At 45.2% G+C, this 18550-nt stretch overlaps 1 protein-coding gene across 5 annotated transcripts; it reads right to left on the reverse strand.

Moving 5' to 3' along the window:
* Nucleotides 1–1800: 1800 nt before the first annotated feature.
* On the reverse strand, nucleotides 1801–18296 carry zfp282l.S (zinc finger protein 3-like, zinc finger protein 282-like S homeolog). Of its 5 annotated transcripts, XR_005961680.1 has the most exons (7): nucleotides 18104–18268; nucleotides 14366–14492; nucleotides 13790–13885; nucleotides 13267–13422; nucleotides 12787–12894; nucleotides 7911–9056; nucleotides 2957–3093 (listed from the first exon to the last, which is right to left on the reverse strand). XR_005961680.1 is itself a non-coding variant. In XM_018266090.2 (6 exons), the coding sequence occupies exons 1-6, from the start codon at nucleotides 18128–18130 to the stop codon at nucleotides 2060–2062; spliced, it is 1533 nt and encodes a 510-aa protein (XP_018121579.1). In that variant the 5' UTR covers nucleotides 18131–18296; the 3' UTR covers nucleotides 1801–2059. The 5 variants fall into 5 exon arrangements, 4 of the variants coding, with proteins under 4 accessions (XP_018121579.1, XP_018121578.1, XP_018121581.1 ...); XM_018266090.2 differs by lacking the exon at nucleotides 7911–9056 and having other exon boundaries at nucleotides 1801–3093; nucleotides 18119–18296; XM_018266089.2 differs by lacking the exon at nucleotides 7911–9056 and having other exon boundaries at nucleotides 1801–3093; nucleotides 18104–18284.
* Nucleotides 18297–18550: the final 254 nt, after the last annotated feature.

Here is an 18550-nt window from a genome sequence, read left to right on the forward strand (position 1 = left end):
GAATCCTGAAAAATTAAGTAAAGAGGTCTGGCAATCACAGAGCTAAGCTCGCTAATTACCCTGGGATGAATACCATCTGGCCCTGGACCTTTGTTAATCTTAACATGTTCTAGTCTCTTTTGAATTTCTTCATGTGTGAACCATGCATCATTAGTTGTATTACTAGAATTGGGACTATTAAGAAGGAAACCTTCACTTACTGGTTCCTCATTTGTGTAGACAGACGAAAAATATGAGTTCAGAATCTGCGCTTTTATTTTGTTTTCATCAACCAGCTGACCCCCCCTCTGAAACAATAGGTCCCACCCCTTCCTGCTTCATTTTTTTTACTATTAACATATTTTAAAAATAATTTTGGATTTTTTTTTACTGCTAGCTGCAATATCCTTTTCTATATCAATTTTAGCTTGCCTTATAGCTTCTTTGCATGATTTATTGGCCTCCTTGTACCTTATAAATGTTTCGGCTGTACCAGCTAACTTGAAAGCCTTAAAAGCAGGTCTTTTCTTACCCACCTCAACACCAACGCTTCTATTGAACCAAAAAGGTTTTGCTTTGCAACGACGTTCCTTGCTTACAAGTGGAATATACTGACAAGTAGATTTATTAAGCAGCATTTAAAGACTTCCCATTTTTGTTCTGTGTTTAACCCTGTGAAAAGCATTTCCCACTTAATATGTCACAGAGATGCCCTTATACTGTCACAGTTTGCAATTGTCTGAAATGTAGTGTTTTAGTTGGTCCCTTATAGAATTGCTTCTGCAAAAAAAAAAACAGAAGGAGACCATGTTATGATCACTATTCCCTAAATGCCCCTCACCCACACAAATGTTAGAGATGAGTTCAGTATTATTAGTTATTACAGGTACAAAAGAGAGTTATTCCTAGTAGGTTCTTGAACGAGTTGGAATAAAAAGTTATCATTCAGCATATTTACAAACCTACTAGCTTTTTCTGTCTTGGCAACCCCATTACCCCAGTCAATGTCTGGATAATTGAAGTCACCCATAGCAACAACGTGACCCAGCTGTGAAGCCGCTTGTATCTGCAAGAGTAGCTGGGCTTCATACTCGACACTTATACCAGGTGGTTTATAACATACACCAATGATAATTTTTTTTGTTACCTTTTGCCCAGTCAAAATCTCTACCCAGAGGGATTCTACACCCTCACCAGTGGCAGCTATTGTTATTTCTTTAGCGCATGGCTTTAATTCAGGCTTTACATACAAACACACTCCTCCACCCGCTATTTAATTTCTCTTTCCTTACTAAAAAGGGTGTAACCATTTAAATTCACAATCCAGTTACATGTTTCATCTCACCAGGTCTCAGTGATACCCATTATATCATAATTATTAGAGCATGCATTTAATTCTAGGTCTCCCATTTTACCAGAATCTGGACCTTGTGTTACTGGTACAGGGGTTTCCCATCAGATTCGGTGGTATCACTGTACCTCAGAGCATCTACACTCCTATATGATGTGTTACTATCCTACTGGAACTGGTTCTGTGTTCTAAACCAGCCATTGCCAATGCCCCCCCCCATTTAGCTACAACAGGTCTTACAGGCCCATAAAAGCCAAGAGGCAAACAGAAAAAATTACTGGGGGGGGGGTGTCAAACATAAACATGTTCTGACCAGAATGTTCGGTCCACACGGATTAGTTTGTGCCCAGTTCAAGTCGAAACTATCCTAAATGGATGACAGTATGGGCCTGTGTGTGCCACGTGATATGCCCAACATGGTAACAGGTAAAAGTGGGTGCTTTTTAGTCTGAGACCCACGAGCCACCAAGCAGAACAAAAACTATACATTTATGGCTCACAGACATGCCATAAACAATATGACATGACAGAAGATACAATATAAAGACAAGTGCAGCTTTTACAGAACTGTCCAACAAATGAACTCATTGTCTGCGGACTTAGCATCTTCCACCCACATTAGAGTCAGGCACCCCCATTAGCGGCAGCTAAAGGGTGCACAGAGCCAAGTGGGAGCATAACGCATCATGTACATCATATCATAGAAAGAGGATTGGGTGGTTGAACGACTCATTGGGGTAGGTTGCCCCACTCCAACGATTCCTGGTCTACTCCTTTCTCAACCCCCTGCAGAATGTCCTCCACAATGTGCACCCGACTGTGCATGCGCAGCTGCGACTTGTATATGAACGTCCGGTTGCAGCGGCTGCAGTGATGGGGTCGATTGCCCGCCATGTGGGTGCGATGATGCCTGTTCAGGTCAGAATTTTGGCTGAAGCTTTTGGGGCACAAGCTGCACTTGTGGGGTCTCTCCCCTGTATGAGTTCTCCTATGGTGGATGAGGTTGGAACTGTGAGTAAATGTTTTACCGCATTCGGTGCAGCTATAAGGCCGCTCTCCGGTGTGAATGCGCTGGTGGTCTTTCAGCTGGGTGCTTCTGCTAAACCTCTTGGGGCATTTTGGGCACTGATATGGACGCTCCCCAGTGTGGGTCCTTTGATGTTCCCTCCACTGAGAACTGCGCAAGAAGCTCTTCTGACAATGGGTGCATTTGAACCGCTTGGCCTCATCAAATCTACCCCGAAAGCTGCCTGTTGCCCCAGGAAGACCCCAATCTATAGAGATGAAGGGAGCACCTGCTGACACGGACAACTGCTGGACTGGCTGCATCCCTGGCATGGAACTTGCCTTGTGCCCTGGCAGCACCACTGGCATAAAACCCGCCTTGTGCCCTGGTAGCACCATTGGCATAGAACTTGCCTTGTGCCCTGGCAGCACCACTGGCATAAAACCTGCCTTGTGCCCTGGTAGCACCACTGGCTTTGAACCTGCCTTGTGCCCTGGCAGCACCCCTGGCATAAAACTCGCCTTGTGCCCTGGCAGCAGCCCTGGCATAAAACTTGTCTTGTGCCCTGACAGCACATCTGGCATAAAACTCGTCTTGTGCCCTGGTAGCACCATTGGCATGGAACCTGCCCTGTGCACTAGCTTCTCCTTTTCCTCATCAAAGTATCGAAGTAAGTTCTCCACCAAGACCTCTGGCAATGGATGGCTGGGTTCTTCACACATGGGGGGATCTGCTTGCTGGCAGGGTCCATCCTTATCTGGGAAGACAGAGAGAGAAAAAGAGACATTATGCCAACCTGTGGCCTCTCTCAATATACACATGCACAACTCCCTTTAACTAGACACTGTATTCAAACATACAGAAAAAAGAAAGGGCCATCATCTGCTGCCCCACCACTGCCCCTATGCAGATGGAGAGCCTATTATTTACGGTGTGCTTTTCCAGAGTCTAAGGGACATAAGTTGTGTTTATTCTATCCCTTCGCTGCAATGTCTCCCATATTCCCTTTAGGCTATGGACACACAGGCTGATTTCAGTGTAAGTAATTTTGCAGGCTGAAAGAAGCAGATCTGCTCAGTGCCCCTGCTCTATTGATTTTGCATACAGGCCGATATCTGCCCAAATACGCAGGCTGAAAGCAGCCGCTGACAACAACCTGTGTGTCCACAGCCTTAATTCCCAGGTGTGCAAACATTACCTGCAGAGATGTGAGTGGTGCTCACAGTATAGGGGGCAATTGCTCTTTTCCCATACCAATCACTTACCCCATGGGGTGCCCGACAGCAGCTCTCCGACTACTTACAAAAGACACAAGTTTGTGTCTCACCATAAGGCTTTAGTAGAACAATGGCTGATCCATTAGCTGAACCAATCACTGATTGCTGTACTTTTACCTGGACCAATCACAAATGGAATATTTAAACTGTATACACAGATAAGTTTGGGGATCATCGTGCCGTTGTGTTACTCACTTTGTCCAGTTGTTGGTTTAAATGGTATAATAAAGAGAGCTTCCAGTTGAATACCCCCCATACCAGCTCAGCGGCTCTCCCTCCTGCTGAAGCTGCTTGGACTGAGGTTATTACCTTGTGTGTCTCAGGGGAAGCCAGTGGGCTTGTGGCCTTTCACTGCAATAAGTCGCAATGGCATGTCTCCATAAGAGGCACATGAACGATAAGACACTGTATGCCCATGCAAGATTGCACCTATATGAACCTGCGCTTCTGCACATGCACAAACTTCCAGATCTGATTTAAAGGGCCTTTGGCACCCAAATTTAAACTCAGCATTGTTCCCTGCTATTGTGATTAAGTTCTGTGTCATACATTGTGTTAAAGTGTGCAGGTGCATGTGTATGCCTGAGGAATTGATTACTCATGGAGCCTCAAGTTTATGATTTAACCTTGTTGGTCTTTTTTCTATAGATATACAAGTATGTGATGACGGCTCCAGAGGGGTAAGTTCTATTTCCTTGAGAGCTAAGTATGTGATTTGGCTATTCTACTAAAGATTATGGTTAAGTCTCCTCTCTATTTTTTGCATCCCTCCACCCAGAGAGGAGTCGCAAAGACAAAAAATGCCAAGGAGAGAGTGTCCTGTGTGTGGAAATATGGCGTTACTGGACGTAGCAGATTTTTCTAAACAGTTATCTGATATGGATGAAAACAATCTATGAATGACATGGTAGACAAGGTCACAGACAGAGTGGTGCACAATCTGGAGAAAGTCTCCCATCCATTTCATCCAGTTGAACTTGCAGCAGGCCTATCAAGGATTTGCACTATTCTAGTGTGTCTAAAGGGTAATTATCCTAAGATTTATTCATTTCAAATAAAGACGATGACCAACAAGAAACCGAGTCCTCTTTTAACCTTGAAGTTCTGTGGAGACCTGGTTAGCGTCTAGGAATATGTCGACCTCCATTAAATATGGCTATATTTGGAAGAACTTTTCTCTCTAGTGTATAAAGAAGGATGAGGACAACCATGTTATCTTGGAATATTTGATCAGGTGAGTTTTCATTTAAGCATTTCTACACTCAAGGGACACGTTTTATCAATCTCTGCTTATACAGTTCAACAATTATTCCTTATAATGGAATGGATACAGATACAGAATGACAAGGCAGTAGGGATGAGCAAATCTTTTTGCCGACTTTCGCAGCAGAAATGACGCCCATAGACTCCAATGGGAGAAAAAAAAAATGATGTGCGTCAAAAACAATTTGTCGCCCATAGACTTTAGTGCATTTTGGCAAATTTTGGGAAAGCAAAGCAGGTCAAATTGGCCCATCCCTACATGGTAGACAAGGTCACTGTCAGACGGATGCATAATCTAGAGAAAAAGAGTAGCTTGTCCACTTCATCAGATGGATCTGCCAGCAAGCCTATCAAGGATTTGCACTATTCTATTGTCTAAAGGGTAATTGTCTCTTTCAGGTAAAGATGATGAGCAATAAGATGTGAAACCAAAGATCTCCCTAAACATTACAAAATGTTTAGGTCAGGAGTCTAAAAAAAGTTTGTTTCCCTATTCATCAAATCAACAACAATTCAATTCTGGAAGAATGAGACATCCCCAAGAAGAAGATTGGGATTTCTAGGGATTTTCTGGGATTAAGAAAATGTGCACTTTCTTTGAAGACTCAAAGTTCTGGGAATCCACTCCAAAAGATGATGAAGCAATTACCACAGTGGCCAGATGCACCACCCTACCAGTGGATGGAGGAGTCTCTTTGAAAAATGCCATGGAGGGGTGTCAGGACGTGATTTTAAAGAAACTATAATTGGCTGTGGAATATCTTGCAAGGCAATGGTGGCTGTTACCAATTTAGCCAAAGCTATTTGGATGAATGAACTGGAGAATGCTATCAAATCTGGTGTTGTGCGAGAGAAGTTGATTGATTTGGTTCAAGACATCATAGCTATTAATGATTTTACAATAGAAGCATCTATTGTATGGTATCCGGTTTACCTCGAAATCCATGAGGTTAGCAGTTGTGGCCGCAGCGCTTTGGCTTAGGCATCGGCAAGCAGACTCTTAGTCATCAGTTGAAACATAATTCGTGTTTGCTTCCTTTTAAAGACAATTTATTTTTGGAAAATGTATTGACCAAATTATTTGTAATGTTTTGGTGGGAAAATATGCCTTACTCCCACAAGATGGAAAAAAAAAAAAAAAAAAAAAGGTAAAACGTAAGACTCAAAGCAATATAGACCAAGAAAGCCTTCATCAAGACAACCTAAAAGATCCAGGCTTCAAAACAAACTGAAGGGTGACTTAAATATGAGAAAAAAAATCAGCATGAGCTCACTCAAGCCCATCTGTCCAAGGTAGGAGGACACAAGGAGATCCCAGTGTTCTGTTTATGGGAGAAGGGTCAACGAGCAAAATTTTGGGATGCAGTTTCCTTTTCATGCAACTTTCAATAGGCTTAAATATTTCCTCCTCTGTGCATGATTATGACCACCATCAGAAAGATAAAGGAGGATAAAGCAAAATGGTATTAGTAGTTCCTTGGTTTCCTCTTTGCTTTTAAATGGCTCAGGATGAGCCTTACAGACTTCCAGTGGTTCCAGTTGTTTCGGGGTCACTGTTACATCCAAACCCCACAGCTGGGCTCTGACTGCTTGGAAATTGACAGGCTGAAGTTGAGGCAAAAAGGACTGACCGTTCTGTAGATAATTTACTGACATCTGCGAAAATGTCCACCTCCATAAAATATGCCAAGATTTGGGAGAAATTTTCTGACTGGTGCACATGGGACAATCATGTTAATTCAGAAGTGAGCAAAATGTATTTTCTTCTATCAGGTGTGGATTAAATTTTAAGCAACTCAATACTCAAGGCACACGTTTCGACAATTTCTGTTTATAAAGATCAACAATGGGCTTCCTTTACTCTGATCAAGAGATTTTTTCAGGCCCTTGCTAGTCCGGTCATCAAATCTGAAGTACCTCCATCGGACTTTTCTTTAGTATTAAATGCCCTGATGGAAGCACATTTGGAACCATTGGAGGAAATAGAGCTTCGGATTCTCACCTTAAAAACCATGTTTCTTCTTGAGATTTCTTTACCAAGGTAGAAGAAATGCATGCCTTGTCCTCTAGCAACTCCAAAATGAGTTTTTCCATGACAAAAAAAGTAATTCTTAGAACTTGCAACAAGTTCCTTCTCAAGGTAGTGAGCAAATTTAATCAATATCAAGATATTATTTTACCTACCTTTTTTTTTTTACAATCTGAACAAGAGAAGCAACTTCATTTTCTTGACAGGGTAAGATGTCTTGAGAATTTATTTTGACATAGTGAAAGACATTTTATGTCTATGTCTACTTTTTTAAGCACTACACATTTGGGTTGGCTGGTTTTGGCCATTGCATTCTTTCTTCTGCTACATTAAATAAATAATTGCATTCAAATTCTTCCCTTCTTTATTTAGCTTGATAAATCTCTTTTGTGCCCACTGCCATGTGGCTGTAACATAAAAACCCAAAATCCTATCATACTTACTTTGACTTTCATTCTCTGAACTGCAATATGGCAGTGGGCAAAGGTTTCCCTTCCCTTTTGAGGGAGGGTATGGTCTCCAGTCGACTGATTTGGGCACATGCTGGACCAGAAGCTTTTTTTAGTAGATCATTTACTGTACTTTGCCCTCAACAGGGGGATTAAGACTTTTGTGCCCACTGCTATGTTTCAGTCCAGGAAATCACAGTAAGTATGATAGGATTTTCAGTTATTTCTCAAGTCAGGCAGATGTCCCAGCATTCCCCAAGTCACGTAGGCATCCAAGAAGTCCCTAAGTCAGGAGGACTCCACAGTTAGACTAACCCCAACACCACCTCTTATTCCCATGCCAGAACTGGCTCCATGCCACAATACCTCTACATGTTACATATCCTCCTACCCCATTCAATATGATCAGTCCCTTTACCCTCCTGATCCCCCCACCTCACAGCTTTCCATTTAGATTTCCCCTCTCCCACCCTTGCAGTGATGCAGCTCCCAGTCAGTGCCCAGAGTGATTAGCTCCATCCCCAGAGAATTGCTCTGACCCTCGTGTTGTACTTACTAGGTGACTGACGTGGAAAGAAATCTCCCAATCTGATCAGAACATTTGGCACCTCCAGGACAGGACACAAGAACAGTGAGGCAGGATTATGGCAGAAGCAAAACAACCAAGAGATGTGATGCAACCAGAACGGCCATTTCCAATGGGCACAAGGTTTTTCTAGGCACAAGAGCTACAGGGGTTGACAGGTCTGCAGGCCAAGCATTGCCTGAGAAAGGAGGGACACAGTTCAAGCACCTCTGGTGTGTCAGACATGGATCAAGTCCAACTTGCTTACAAGCATAAGGGCAATAACTTTGAATAGAAAAGCCAGTGGGGTAACTTCTGGTAAACACTTCCTGGCAGCGCCCACAAATGTGGGTCTGGAGATGATTTTAGGGAGTCCAAGACCACACCGCATGGAGAGTGGAGACAACAAGACACATTTCTGCCATTAAGGCACATCCAGGGGCAAACAGATTTGAGGTCATGTGGATACAAAAAGTAGCTCAATTACATAAAAATAGAAAAATAAATAGCAGATATCATTTGCCAATACTGAGGACAATACCAGGGAACATGTTGCCCCCCATACAAGGGCAGAACAGCGTCCAGCCAAATCTTAGTGCTCATCCACTGCGCTCATTTGGCACAGCCAATCATCAAGCCTATCATTGCCAAAACTCGCCATAGCGAAAGGGGCAGAGCAGCGTTGGATATTGTGAGCTTTCTTAAAGCTGTCCAGCCAACCATTGGAAGCCTTGAAGTCCCGGATGCCCAACTGACTGGCAATCTCCAGTGCTTTCTCTCGGATGATCCGACCTGAAAGGGTGACATTGCTGTCCCTAGTAGAGAGTAGCCACTCCCACACGGTGGAGTTCAGCTTGTCATTGGTGGTTCTCCTCTGTCTCCTGATACGGTCCCCACTCACGTTGTTCTGCAGAGCGGCAATGAGCTCCTCCCGGCGCTTGATGATCTGCATAATCTGCGACTTGCTGACTCCAAACTGCGTTGCCAGAGTCCCTACAGACTCGCTGTTTGCATAGCCACAAAGCACCAAGATCTTGTCTCGCAGCTTCAGCCCATTCCGCTTGTGAACCGTCATGGTTTTGTTGCTTGATCTGCTGCCGTTGTGTGTCCCTCCAGGGGTGCCCGCGGTGATTGGTGCTGGAAGGGACAGGAATGAACCAGGTTACAGGTGTGTGCCGGGAGAAGAGCCAGCCCAAGGCGATAAAGCCTGATATCTATGCATACAAACATGGCTGTCTTGTGCCAGGAGATACCCATGGGTGGGGCATAAGGATTCTACATGGTCCTGTTGTTACTACTTCATTCATACTACCCACCGCATTACATCCCCACATTACCAGCAAATGGTGGGAAAAATTTACTTAGAGAAGTCCTAAATCTCACATGGAGACGAACCCAGAGCTGGGAGGTTTAGTAATGTCTCAACTTGTAAAACCTCATTACATATAAAGCAGTGTTTGATCAGCGTGCAGAGGCTTGACATGAGCGGGACATTCACATTACATCTGTATCTTGGCACTGAATGAGCCTAAAGCAAATGGGCAAATGGGGTGTGGGGGTACAGTACATCACAGATATATTCATTGTGGAACATGGAGATACTCGACCCAAACAAGAGTCACATCAGGGAGCAGCACCAGAGATGGAACCAATACGAAACAAAAAAGGAGCTCATAGATTGGGTTAGAGGCCCCAGTAACTGCAGAGATGTCCCCCGCTACTAAGAACAATTCAGCCCCCCTGTACTAAGCTCAATTCAGCAGGAACAGCCCCCCTCCCTGCAAGTTTCCCTGTACAGGTATAGGATCCCTTATCCGGAAACCCGATATCCAGAAAGCTCCGAATTACGGAATGGCTGTCTCCAATAGACACCGTTTTATCCAAATAATCCAAATTTTTAAAATTCATTTCCTTTTTCTGTGTAATAATAAAACAGTCGCTTGTACTTGATCCCAACTAAGATATAATTAATCCTTATTGGAGGCAAAACCAGCCTATTGGCTTTATTTAATGTTTAAATTGATTTCTAGTAGACTTAAGGCATGAAGATCCGAATTACAGAAAGTTATTCAGAAAACCCCAGGTCCCGAGCATTCTGGATAACAGGTCCCATACCTGTACAAGCTCAATTCAGCAGGTATAGCCTACCTCCCACAGTTTCACCAGTACTAAGAACTATTCAACAGGTACAGCCCCTCCACTAAGCACAATAGAGCAGGAACAGCCCCAAGTTTTCCCTGTACTAAGTGCAATTCAGCAGGTACCCCCCCCCCTCCCAAATTTCCCCTGTAATAAGCACAATGCAGGAGGAAAGTCTTAAGATAAAGTGCGAATTGAGAACTATACAGAAAGCATAGAGAACATTAATAGCCAATAGAAAGAGCTTTGGCCCTAGTATTAGTAAAGCCAAAAGTCACATGTCATTCTGTGTATATAAACTATATTCTATATCTATCTATCTATCTATCTATCTATCTATCTATCTATCTATCTATCTATCTATCTATCTATCTATATTCCATATCCTTCAGCTAAAATACAAGGATTTATCTGGCCACTCAAGCAGAAGATCCAGTTGTTTGGCTAGTCAATGTTTCCACCAGCAGAGCTCTGAGCAGTCGTCATTTATGGAGATGTTTGGGCCAAATCAGCAGAAGTGAATGGCTAATGTTTGGTTTATTGTCTGCGCAGAGCATTCCTTTCTACCACACTGTGTGATTCAAACAATATGGCAGCACTGGTGCTTAGGAAGGTTCTGAGCAGACAATAACTATATGCCCATACTGATTGGCAGTGGATATAGTGGATGCAGTGTGTTTTGTATCAGACATCGGCTGAACTTTGGACCGACAGAAACAGCACCGACAGACAGACAGATTAAGGCAGATGCAGTTGCAATAAAACGGGGTCAAACAAATAATTTAATTGATCAGTTGACATTTTGTGCTCATATAACACAGTTTTTCTCATATTTAACCTATTTTTGTCAAACTCTAAAATTGTATAGCAATTTAATGAAAAAGTTGTTTCAAACAATAAAAAAACCTCAGCGTTACCACCAAGTTAAAATTTGGAAATTCCTATAAAGCAGGGCGAGTGCTCGGGTGCCATGTTTAGCCAAGCGCTGCCGGGAATGTTGGTTCCCAGGTTAAGGGTGGGCTCAGCAGCAGGATTAGTCCCATTGAAAGGCAATGTCTTGTAGAAAAACATTACTTCTTGTGCTTCAGAGTTTGTGTTCTCTGCTGCTTTCCAGCTGTTCTTGCAGTTAGTGGCCATCGCCCCAAGCAAACCCGGCTGTACATTCCCACACTTGGCTCAGCTAGTTTGGCTGATTTGGACCCTACTCCCTCACTTTCTGGCCAGATATGTCAAGCTGGAGGTGGCAAGGGGGGATACGTTTGCGCAGACCATCTTTCTGGAACACTGATCTGACCAAACTAAAAATGTAATTTGCTGATATCCAGAGACAGTAGGAGAATTGGGAGATCATACAGTGGAATGGAGCAGTAATTATTTAGCCATCAGTGTGTATGGCAAATTAGAGCGTATCTGTGGGCCAATCCCTGAACATAACACGTAGTAATTAAGGCTGAAAAATGACACACGGCCATCAAGTTGAACCTTTTGTATGTGAATAAAAGAGCTAGCTTGAGCCAGAGGAAGGCCAAAACCCTACCAATGAATGACCTCCGTAAGAGCTAGCTCTGTGGTTCACACGGAATGCTGGAAAGTCTCATCAGACTGCACATGCCTTTAATTGGTTGAGAGTTAGAAAGCAATCCCAATAATGGGCAGTCTGATGAGATCTCCCATGGCTGCACAAAAGCCTTAAAGTTGCTTTACTTTGGTGATATTGTCCAGTCCTGATATTTACACTGATTGGGGGGATTTAGTGCAATAAACTCGTGATTATGGAGGTAGGAAATTTCTCATGCTCTGAGTGGTTACTTGCATCCCAAAGTTCTCTCCTTTCCCGGCAGCCATTTTTGGTGTAAAGAGAAAGTGCTTGGTGTCCATGTCTCCTCCAATAGCGTCACACTGCTTCTGCTTCCGCCCTCTTCCCGTCTGCAACTCAATCAGCCCGGTCTCTTTATAGCGCCTGATTATATAGCCAACAGTCGATTTGGGAATCAGAGTTAGTCTGCTGATCTCTCGCTGCGATTTTCCTTTTTGGGCAAGTTTAATTACCCGATGCCTGTCGCTCAAACTTCGCTCCTTGTAGATCACTATCAATAACAAGGTGAGAGCTCAATAGCTGGTGCAAATTAGTGTCATTCCAATGTTTAATAAAGGCACTTTTTTTGTGAAAATGTCTGGGGAAAACAACTGTTTCGTTCACTTTGATTTAGGATTTGACAAAAACGTATGGACCTGTGGCACAACATGGCAGCTTCCTGGTCACTAAATATCAGCACATTCGAATACAACTGACCCGCCTCTCACTCTGCCCCTCCTACTCACACAGAAAAAGCTGCCAATCAAGCAGGCTGTCATGGAAACGGACCATTCCCATGCAATGGCTGCCAGCATCTTTATTGATAAGGTGGGCCAATAGTTCTTCTGGAAAGGGAGCCCACCAGTCCAGTTGGGGGGGGGCAGCTTTCTTATGTAATAAAGATGGAGCAGAGTAAAGGTAAAACATAAGGTCAGATGAATAGAGTGACCAGTGACAGGCTGAAGGGGTATTATGTCGATAAAAGAATCAGATTCTAGTGAAAAGAACAGAGATCAGTATTAAAGCAACAATGCTGCTCTCAGCTCCCTCTCCCTGTCCCCCACACACTGATTATCTGCCCCCCAATTACATAGAGCACAAAATAAGTCAGTGTTGAGCTTGAGGGTTTAGGTTGGGAAAAGCTCTGCTCACCTCTGCTTGGTGTTACATCAATAACATCGTCCATGGATGAGCTCTGATCTCCAGGTTCATCTTCCTGCTTGATCCAAAGAGACAGCTCGGGGTTAAACACTGCAGCACCTGCAAAGTAAAGCAGAATATTCTATATATACAGTATATATATGTGAGTCCCAAAGCAGAAGGGCAGGTCCAACCTGAGGAGAATGGAAATGATACAGAGCATGTGCCCAGCACTGATATTTAACAGCTTAGTCATGTGATCATACTTGGGTACCCAGAGTATAAGGAATTATGCTCTAGTTTTAGTTACACAGATGGGAGGGAGGTGCCATATTGCTTCCCTTTGGCAGTAGATTCTAATAGTATAGCTCTGCTTCTAACCAATACATGGGGGATCCTGTAGTTGAGACAAATCTCTGGTTCTGTTAAACACGTAGCTGTATGTGTCTCTCATGTTACAACAGACTAGCGGACATTTCCTCAGCTACTCACTGGAGTCTGTGCTAAACTCTTCTTCCTCCTCCTCCTCCTCTTCTCTCAGCTCTAGCTCCTCCTCCTCTTTTGGAACACAAGTCTGGCAGCTTCGGTCACTAAATGCCTCTTCCATTTTCACCCGCAGCAGAATGTCTGGTCTGATCTGTGAGGGCCCTAAATAAGCAGCGAGAAAGGTCAACAAGGGCCACACATTGTGCTGCAGTAACACAACACTAGAGCTGCTGTAACACAACACTAGAGCTGCAGTAACACAACACTAGAGCTGCAGTAACACAACACTAGAGCTGCTGTAACACAACACTAGAGCTGCAGTAACACAACACTAGAGCTGCAGTAACACAACACTAGAGCTGCAGTAACACAACACTAGAGCTGCAGTAACACAACACTAGAGCTGCAGTAACACAACACTAGAGCTGCAGTAACACAACCCTAGAGCTGCAGTAACACAACCCTAGAGCTGCAGTAACACAACACTAGAGCTGCAGTAACACAACACTAGAGCTGCAGTGTCTCTCACCTTTATATTTAATCTCCTCTTTATTATTTCTGCTGTAACTCGGCTCATCCGACTGCTGCACCTTCACCAGAACCCCAGGGTTGGCAATTTCATAACCTTCCAAACGGGACCAAAAAAGTCACGACACAGCAGGGGAATATGGAGAATAGGAATGAGGTGCAGGCTGGATATTGGGGAGACACAGCAGGGGAATATGGAGAATAGGAATGAGGTGCAGGCTGGATATTGGGGAGACACAGCAGGGGAATATGGAGAATAGGAATGAGGTGCAGGCTGGATATTGGGGAGACACAGCAGGGGAATATGGAGAATAGGAATGAGGTGCAGGCTGGATATTGGGGAGACACAGCAGGGGAATATGGAGAATAGGAATGAGGTGCAGGCTGGATATTGGGGAGACACAGCAGGGGAATATGGAGAATAGGAATGAGGCGCAGGCTGGAGATTGGGGAGACACAGCAGGGGAATATGGAGAATAGGAATGAGGCGCAGGCTGGAGATTGGGGAGACACAGAAGGAGACAGGGAGAAGGAGGTGCAGTAAATGAGCTGGAGGGGGGAGAGAAAGAAAACGTACCAAGAGCAGTGAGCGCCCCATGAATCTCCTTCATGACATTCTTGTACAGCAGTTTCTGCCAGTCTTCCAGCAGTTCCCATTGGTGGAAGGAGAAATAAACTGCCACGTCATTAAATGTCACTGTGCCCTGGAGCAAAAGAAACCAATCAGCTTCCCACATTTCCTGCCCCTCCCCTGACTCAGCAGCCTCCATCTTTAGCCAATGCAATTTAGTTGTGTTGTCCAATCGCTAAGCGCTGGGAGGGCCCATTATTCTGCCAATAAACAATAGAGTTGGCAGCAGCTACATGTACTTAGTCTCTCTGGGCTCCCAGTCTAATGAAGTGGCTACTAATGAGACAAGGGCTGATGTACATGAGAATGGGACGATCCACACGCAGGGAGGCCAAGGAACATCAGACCCAAACACATGGCAGATTAAAGGGGAAATACACAAAGCTTATACTGAAACCTCCACTTGCCCCTTTTATTTACTAAACCCTCATGTTCTCTTTCCTTTATACAATTACTGGGCCCTAAATGATCAGCATTAACCCACGGCCGTCCCAGGAAAAGTATTGTCCCTCTTTATTATTTCAGCACAAGCCTCAGACAATGACTATTGTGCCAAGCAATGCCTTCTGGGAAATCCTGGGCACCCCTATATAACCTCCTCCATGTACCCCACATCCGATGACTCCCCTATATAACCTCCTCCATGTACCCCACATCCCACTCCCCTAATATACCTCCTCCATGTACCCCACATCCGATGACACCCCTATATAACCTCCTCCATGTACCCCACATCTCATGACTCCCCTATATAACCTCCTCCATGTACCCCACATCCGATGACTCCCCTATATAACCTCCTCCATGTACCACACATCACCCCTATATAACCTCCTCCATGTACCCTACATCCCATGACTCTCCTATATAACCTCCTCCATGTACCCCACATCTCATGACTCCCCTATATAACCTCCTCCATGTACCCCACATCCGATGACTCCCCTATATAACCTCCTCCATGTACCCCACATCCGATGACTCCCCTATATAACCTCCTCCATGTACCCCACATCCCATGACACCCCTATATAACCTCCTCCATGTACCCCACATCTCATGACTCCCCTATATAACCTCCTCCATGTACCCCACATCCGATGACTCCCCTATATAACCTCCTCCATGTACCCCACATCCGATGACTCCCCTATATAACCTCCTCCATGTACCCACCGATGACTCCCTATATAACCTCCTCCATGTACCCACATCCATGACCCCCTATATAACCCTCCTCCTGTACCCCCCACATCTCATGACTCCCCTATATAACCTCCTCCATGTACCCCACATCCGATGACTCCCCTATATAACCTCCTCCATGTACCCCACATCCGATGACTCCCCTATATAACCTCCTCCATGTACCCCACATCTCATGACTCCCCTATATAACCTCCTCCATGTACCCCACATCTCATGACTCCCCTAATATAACCTCCTCCCATGTACCCCACATCCGATGACTCCCCTATATAACCTCCTCCATGTACCCCACATCCGATGACTCCCTATATAACCTCCTCATGTACCCCACATCCCATGTACCCCTATGATATTCCTCCATGTACCCCACATCTCATGACTCCCTATATATACCTCCTTCCATGTACCCCACATCCGATGACTCCCCTATATAACTCCTCCATGTACCCAACATCCGATGACTCCCCTATATAACCTCCTCCATGTATTCCCACATCCCATGACACCCTATATAACCTCCTCCATGTACCCACAATCTCCATGAACTCCGCGCCTATATAACCCTCCTCCATGTACCCCACATCCGATGACCTCCCACTATATAACTCCTCCATGTACCCCACATCCGATGAATCCCCTATATACATCCTCCATGTACCACACATCTCATAAATATAACCTCCTCCATGACCACATCCCATGACACCCCTATATAACCTCCTCCATGTACCCACATCCTCATGACTCCCTATATAACCTCTCCATGTACCCCACATCCGATGAATCCGCCTATATAATATATACCTCCTCCAATGTACCCATAATAAACATCCGATGAACTCCCCCTATATAACCTCCTCCATGTAACCCCACATCTCATGACTCCCCTATATAACCTCTCCTGGTACCCCACTCCGATGACTCCCTATATAACCGTCCTCCATGTACCACACATCACAACCCCTATACTAATCCTCCTCCCATGACTCCCCTTATAACCTCCTCCATGTACCCCACATCTCATGACTCCCCTATATAAGGCTCCTCCATGTACCCCCACATACCGATGACTCCCCTATATAACCTCCTCCATGTACCCCACATCCGATGACTCCCCTATATAACCTCCTCCATGTACCCCACATCTCATGACTCCCCTATATAACCTCCTCCATGTACCCCACATCTCATGACTCCCCTATATAACCTCCTCCATGTACCCCACATCCCATGACACCCCTATATAACCTCCTCCATGTACCCCACATCTCATGACTCCCCTATATAACCTCCTCCATGTACCCCACATCCGATGTATATAAACCTTCCTCCATGTACCCCCATCTCATGACTCCCTTATATAACTCCCTCCATGTACCCCACCATCCGATGACTCCCTAATATAACCTCCTCCATGTACCCAACATCCATGATCCCCTATATAACCTCCCTCCATGACATCCCATAACCCCTATATAACCTCCTCATGTACCCCACATCTCATGATCCCTATATAACCCCTCCATGTACCCACATCCGATGACTCCCTATATAACCTCCTCCATGCCCACATCCATGACTCCCTATATAACCTCCTCCATGTACCCCACTCCATGACCCCTATAAACCTCCTCCATGTACCCCACATCCGATGACTCCCCTATATAACCTCCTCCATGTACCCCACATCCCATGACTCCCCTATATAACCTCCTCCATGTACCCCACATCCCATGACACCCCTATATAACCTCCTCCATGTACCCCACATCTCATGACTCCCCTATATAACCTCCTCCATGTACCCCACATCCCATGACTCCCCTATATAACCTCCTCCATGTACCCCACATCCCATGACTCCCCTATATAACCTCCTCCATGTACCCCACATCTCATGACTCCCCTATATAACCTCCTCCATGTACCCCACATCCGATGACTCCCCTATATAACCCCATGTACCCCACATCCCATGACTCCCCTATATAACCTCCTCCATGTACCCACATCCCATGACTCCCTATATAACCTCCTCCATGTACCCACAATCCGATGACTCCCCTATATAACCTCCTCCATGTACCCCACATCCGATGACTCCCCTATATAACCTCCTCCATGTACCCCACATCCCATGACTCCCCTATATAACCTCCTCCATGTACCCCACATCCGATGACTCCCCTGACTCCTCCCCACATCAGCCCATACACTCACAGCAAACCACGCCCCAAGCTCGTCTGGCCCCGCCCATAGTTTAAGGACCTTCCACGCCCCCTGTAGCTCCGCCCAAGCGCAACACTCGCTCCCCCCTGAGCGGCGCTACCGGATTTCCCCGGTCCGTCCGCAGACTCCGCACTGAGTGACAAAGAGAAAGGCTCGGGCCTGTAACACTCACACTTCGTGACATTCTCCCCCGCCCGCACCCACACACATTGGAACAACATCTCCTCCGCCCTCCCTTATTCCTACCGGGTCTTTTATCACCTCTTCTGCCATTTCTAACCCAACCGGAGCCTCTGGATGTCTCTCTGAGCGGCTCCCGAGGCGCTTCCGGTAACAGGATGATCACTTCCGCTGCGCCTCATTCTGTGCAACACTGCGCATGCGCGTCCCTCGCTCAGTCTCCCCTCAGGATTTCTCTGTGGATTCTGTGTAGAAATAGTTTCCTGTCTCTTTCTGCTTCTCTCTTATAGTGATTCAGTGATAAATAATAGGAGCAGCCCTTTGTACTCACTCCCACCTGAGATCCACAGTGTGTAGCACTAGTTATTAATGACTTCATTTACATACAGGGCGGCACAGAAATCAGTTCAGTCTGCAGCATCCATCTAAATGAATTGCTAATTAGTCGTAGCCTGTCAATTCCATGTTAGTTGTAATGGAGTGAGGTGGGAATCCCACTTTCCTGTCCGTCGC

Source organism: Xenopus laevis, chromosome 5S, assembly GCF_017654675.1.
Source record: "Xenopus laevis strain J_2021 chromosome 5S, Xenopus_laevis_v10.1, whole genome shotgun sequence".
Taxonomy (NCBI): domain Eukaryota; kingdom Metazoa; phylum Chordata; class Amphibia; order Anura; family Pipidae; genus Xenopus; species Xenopus laevis.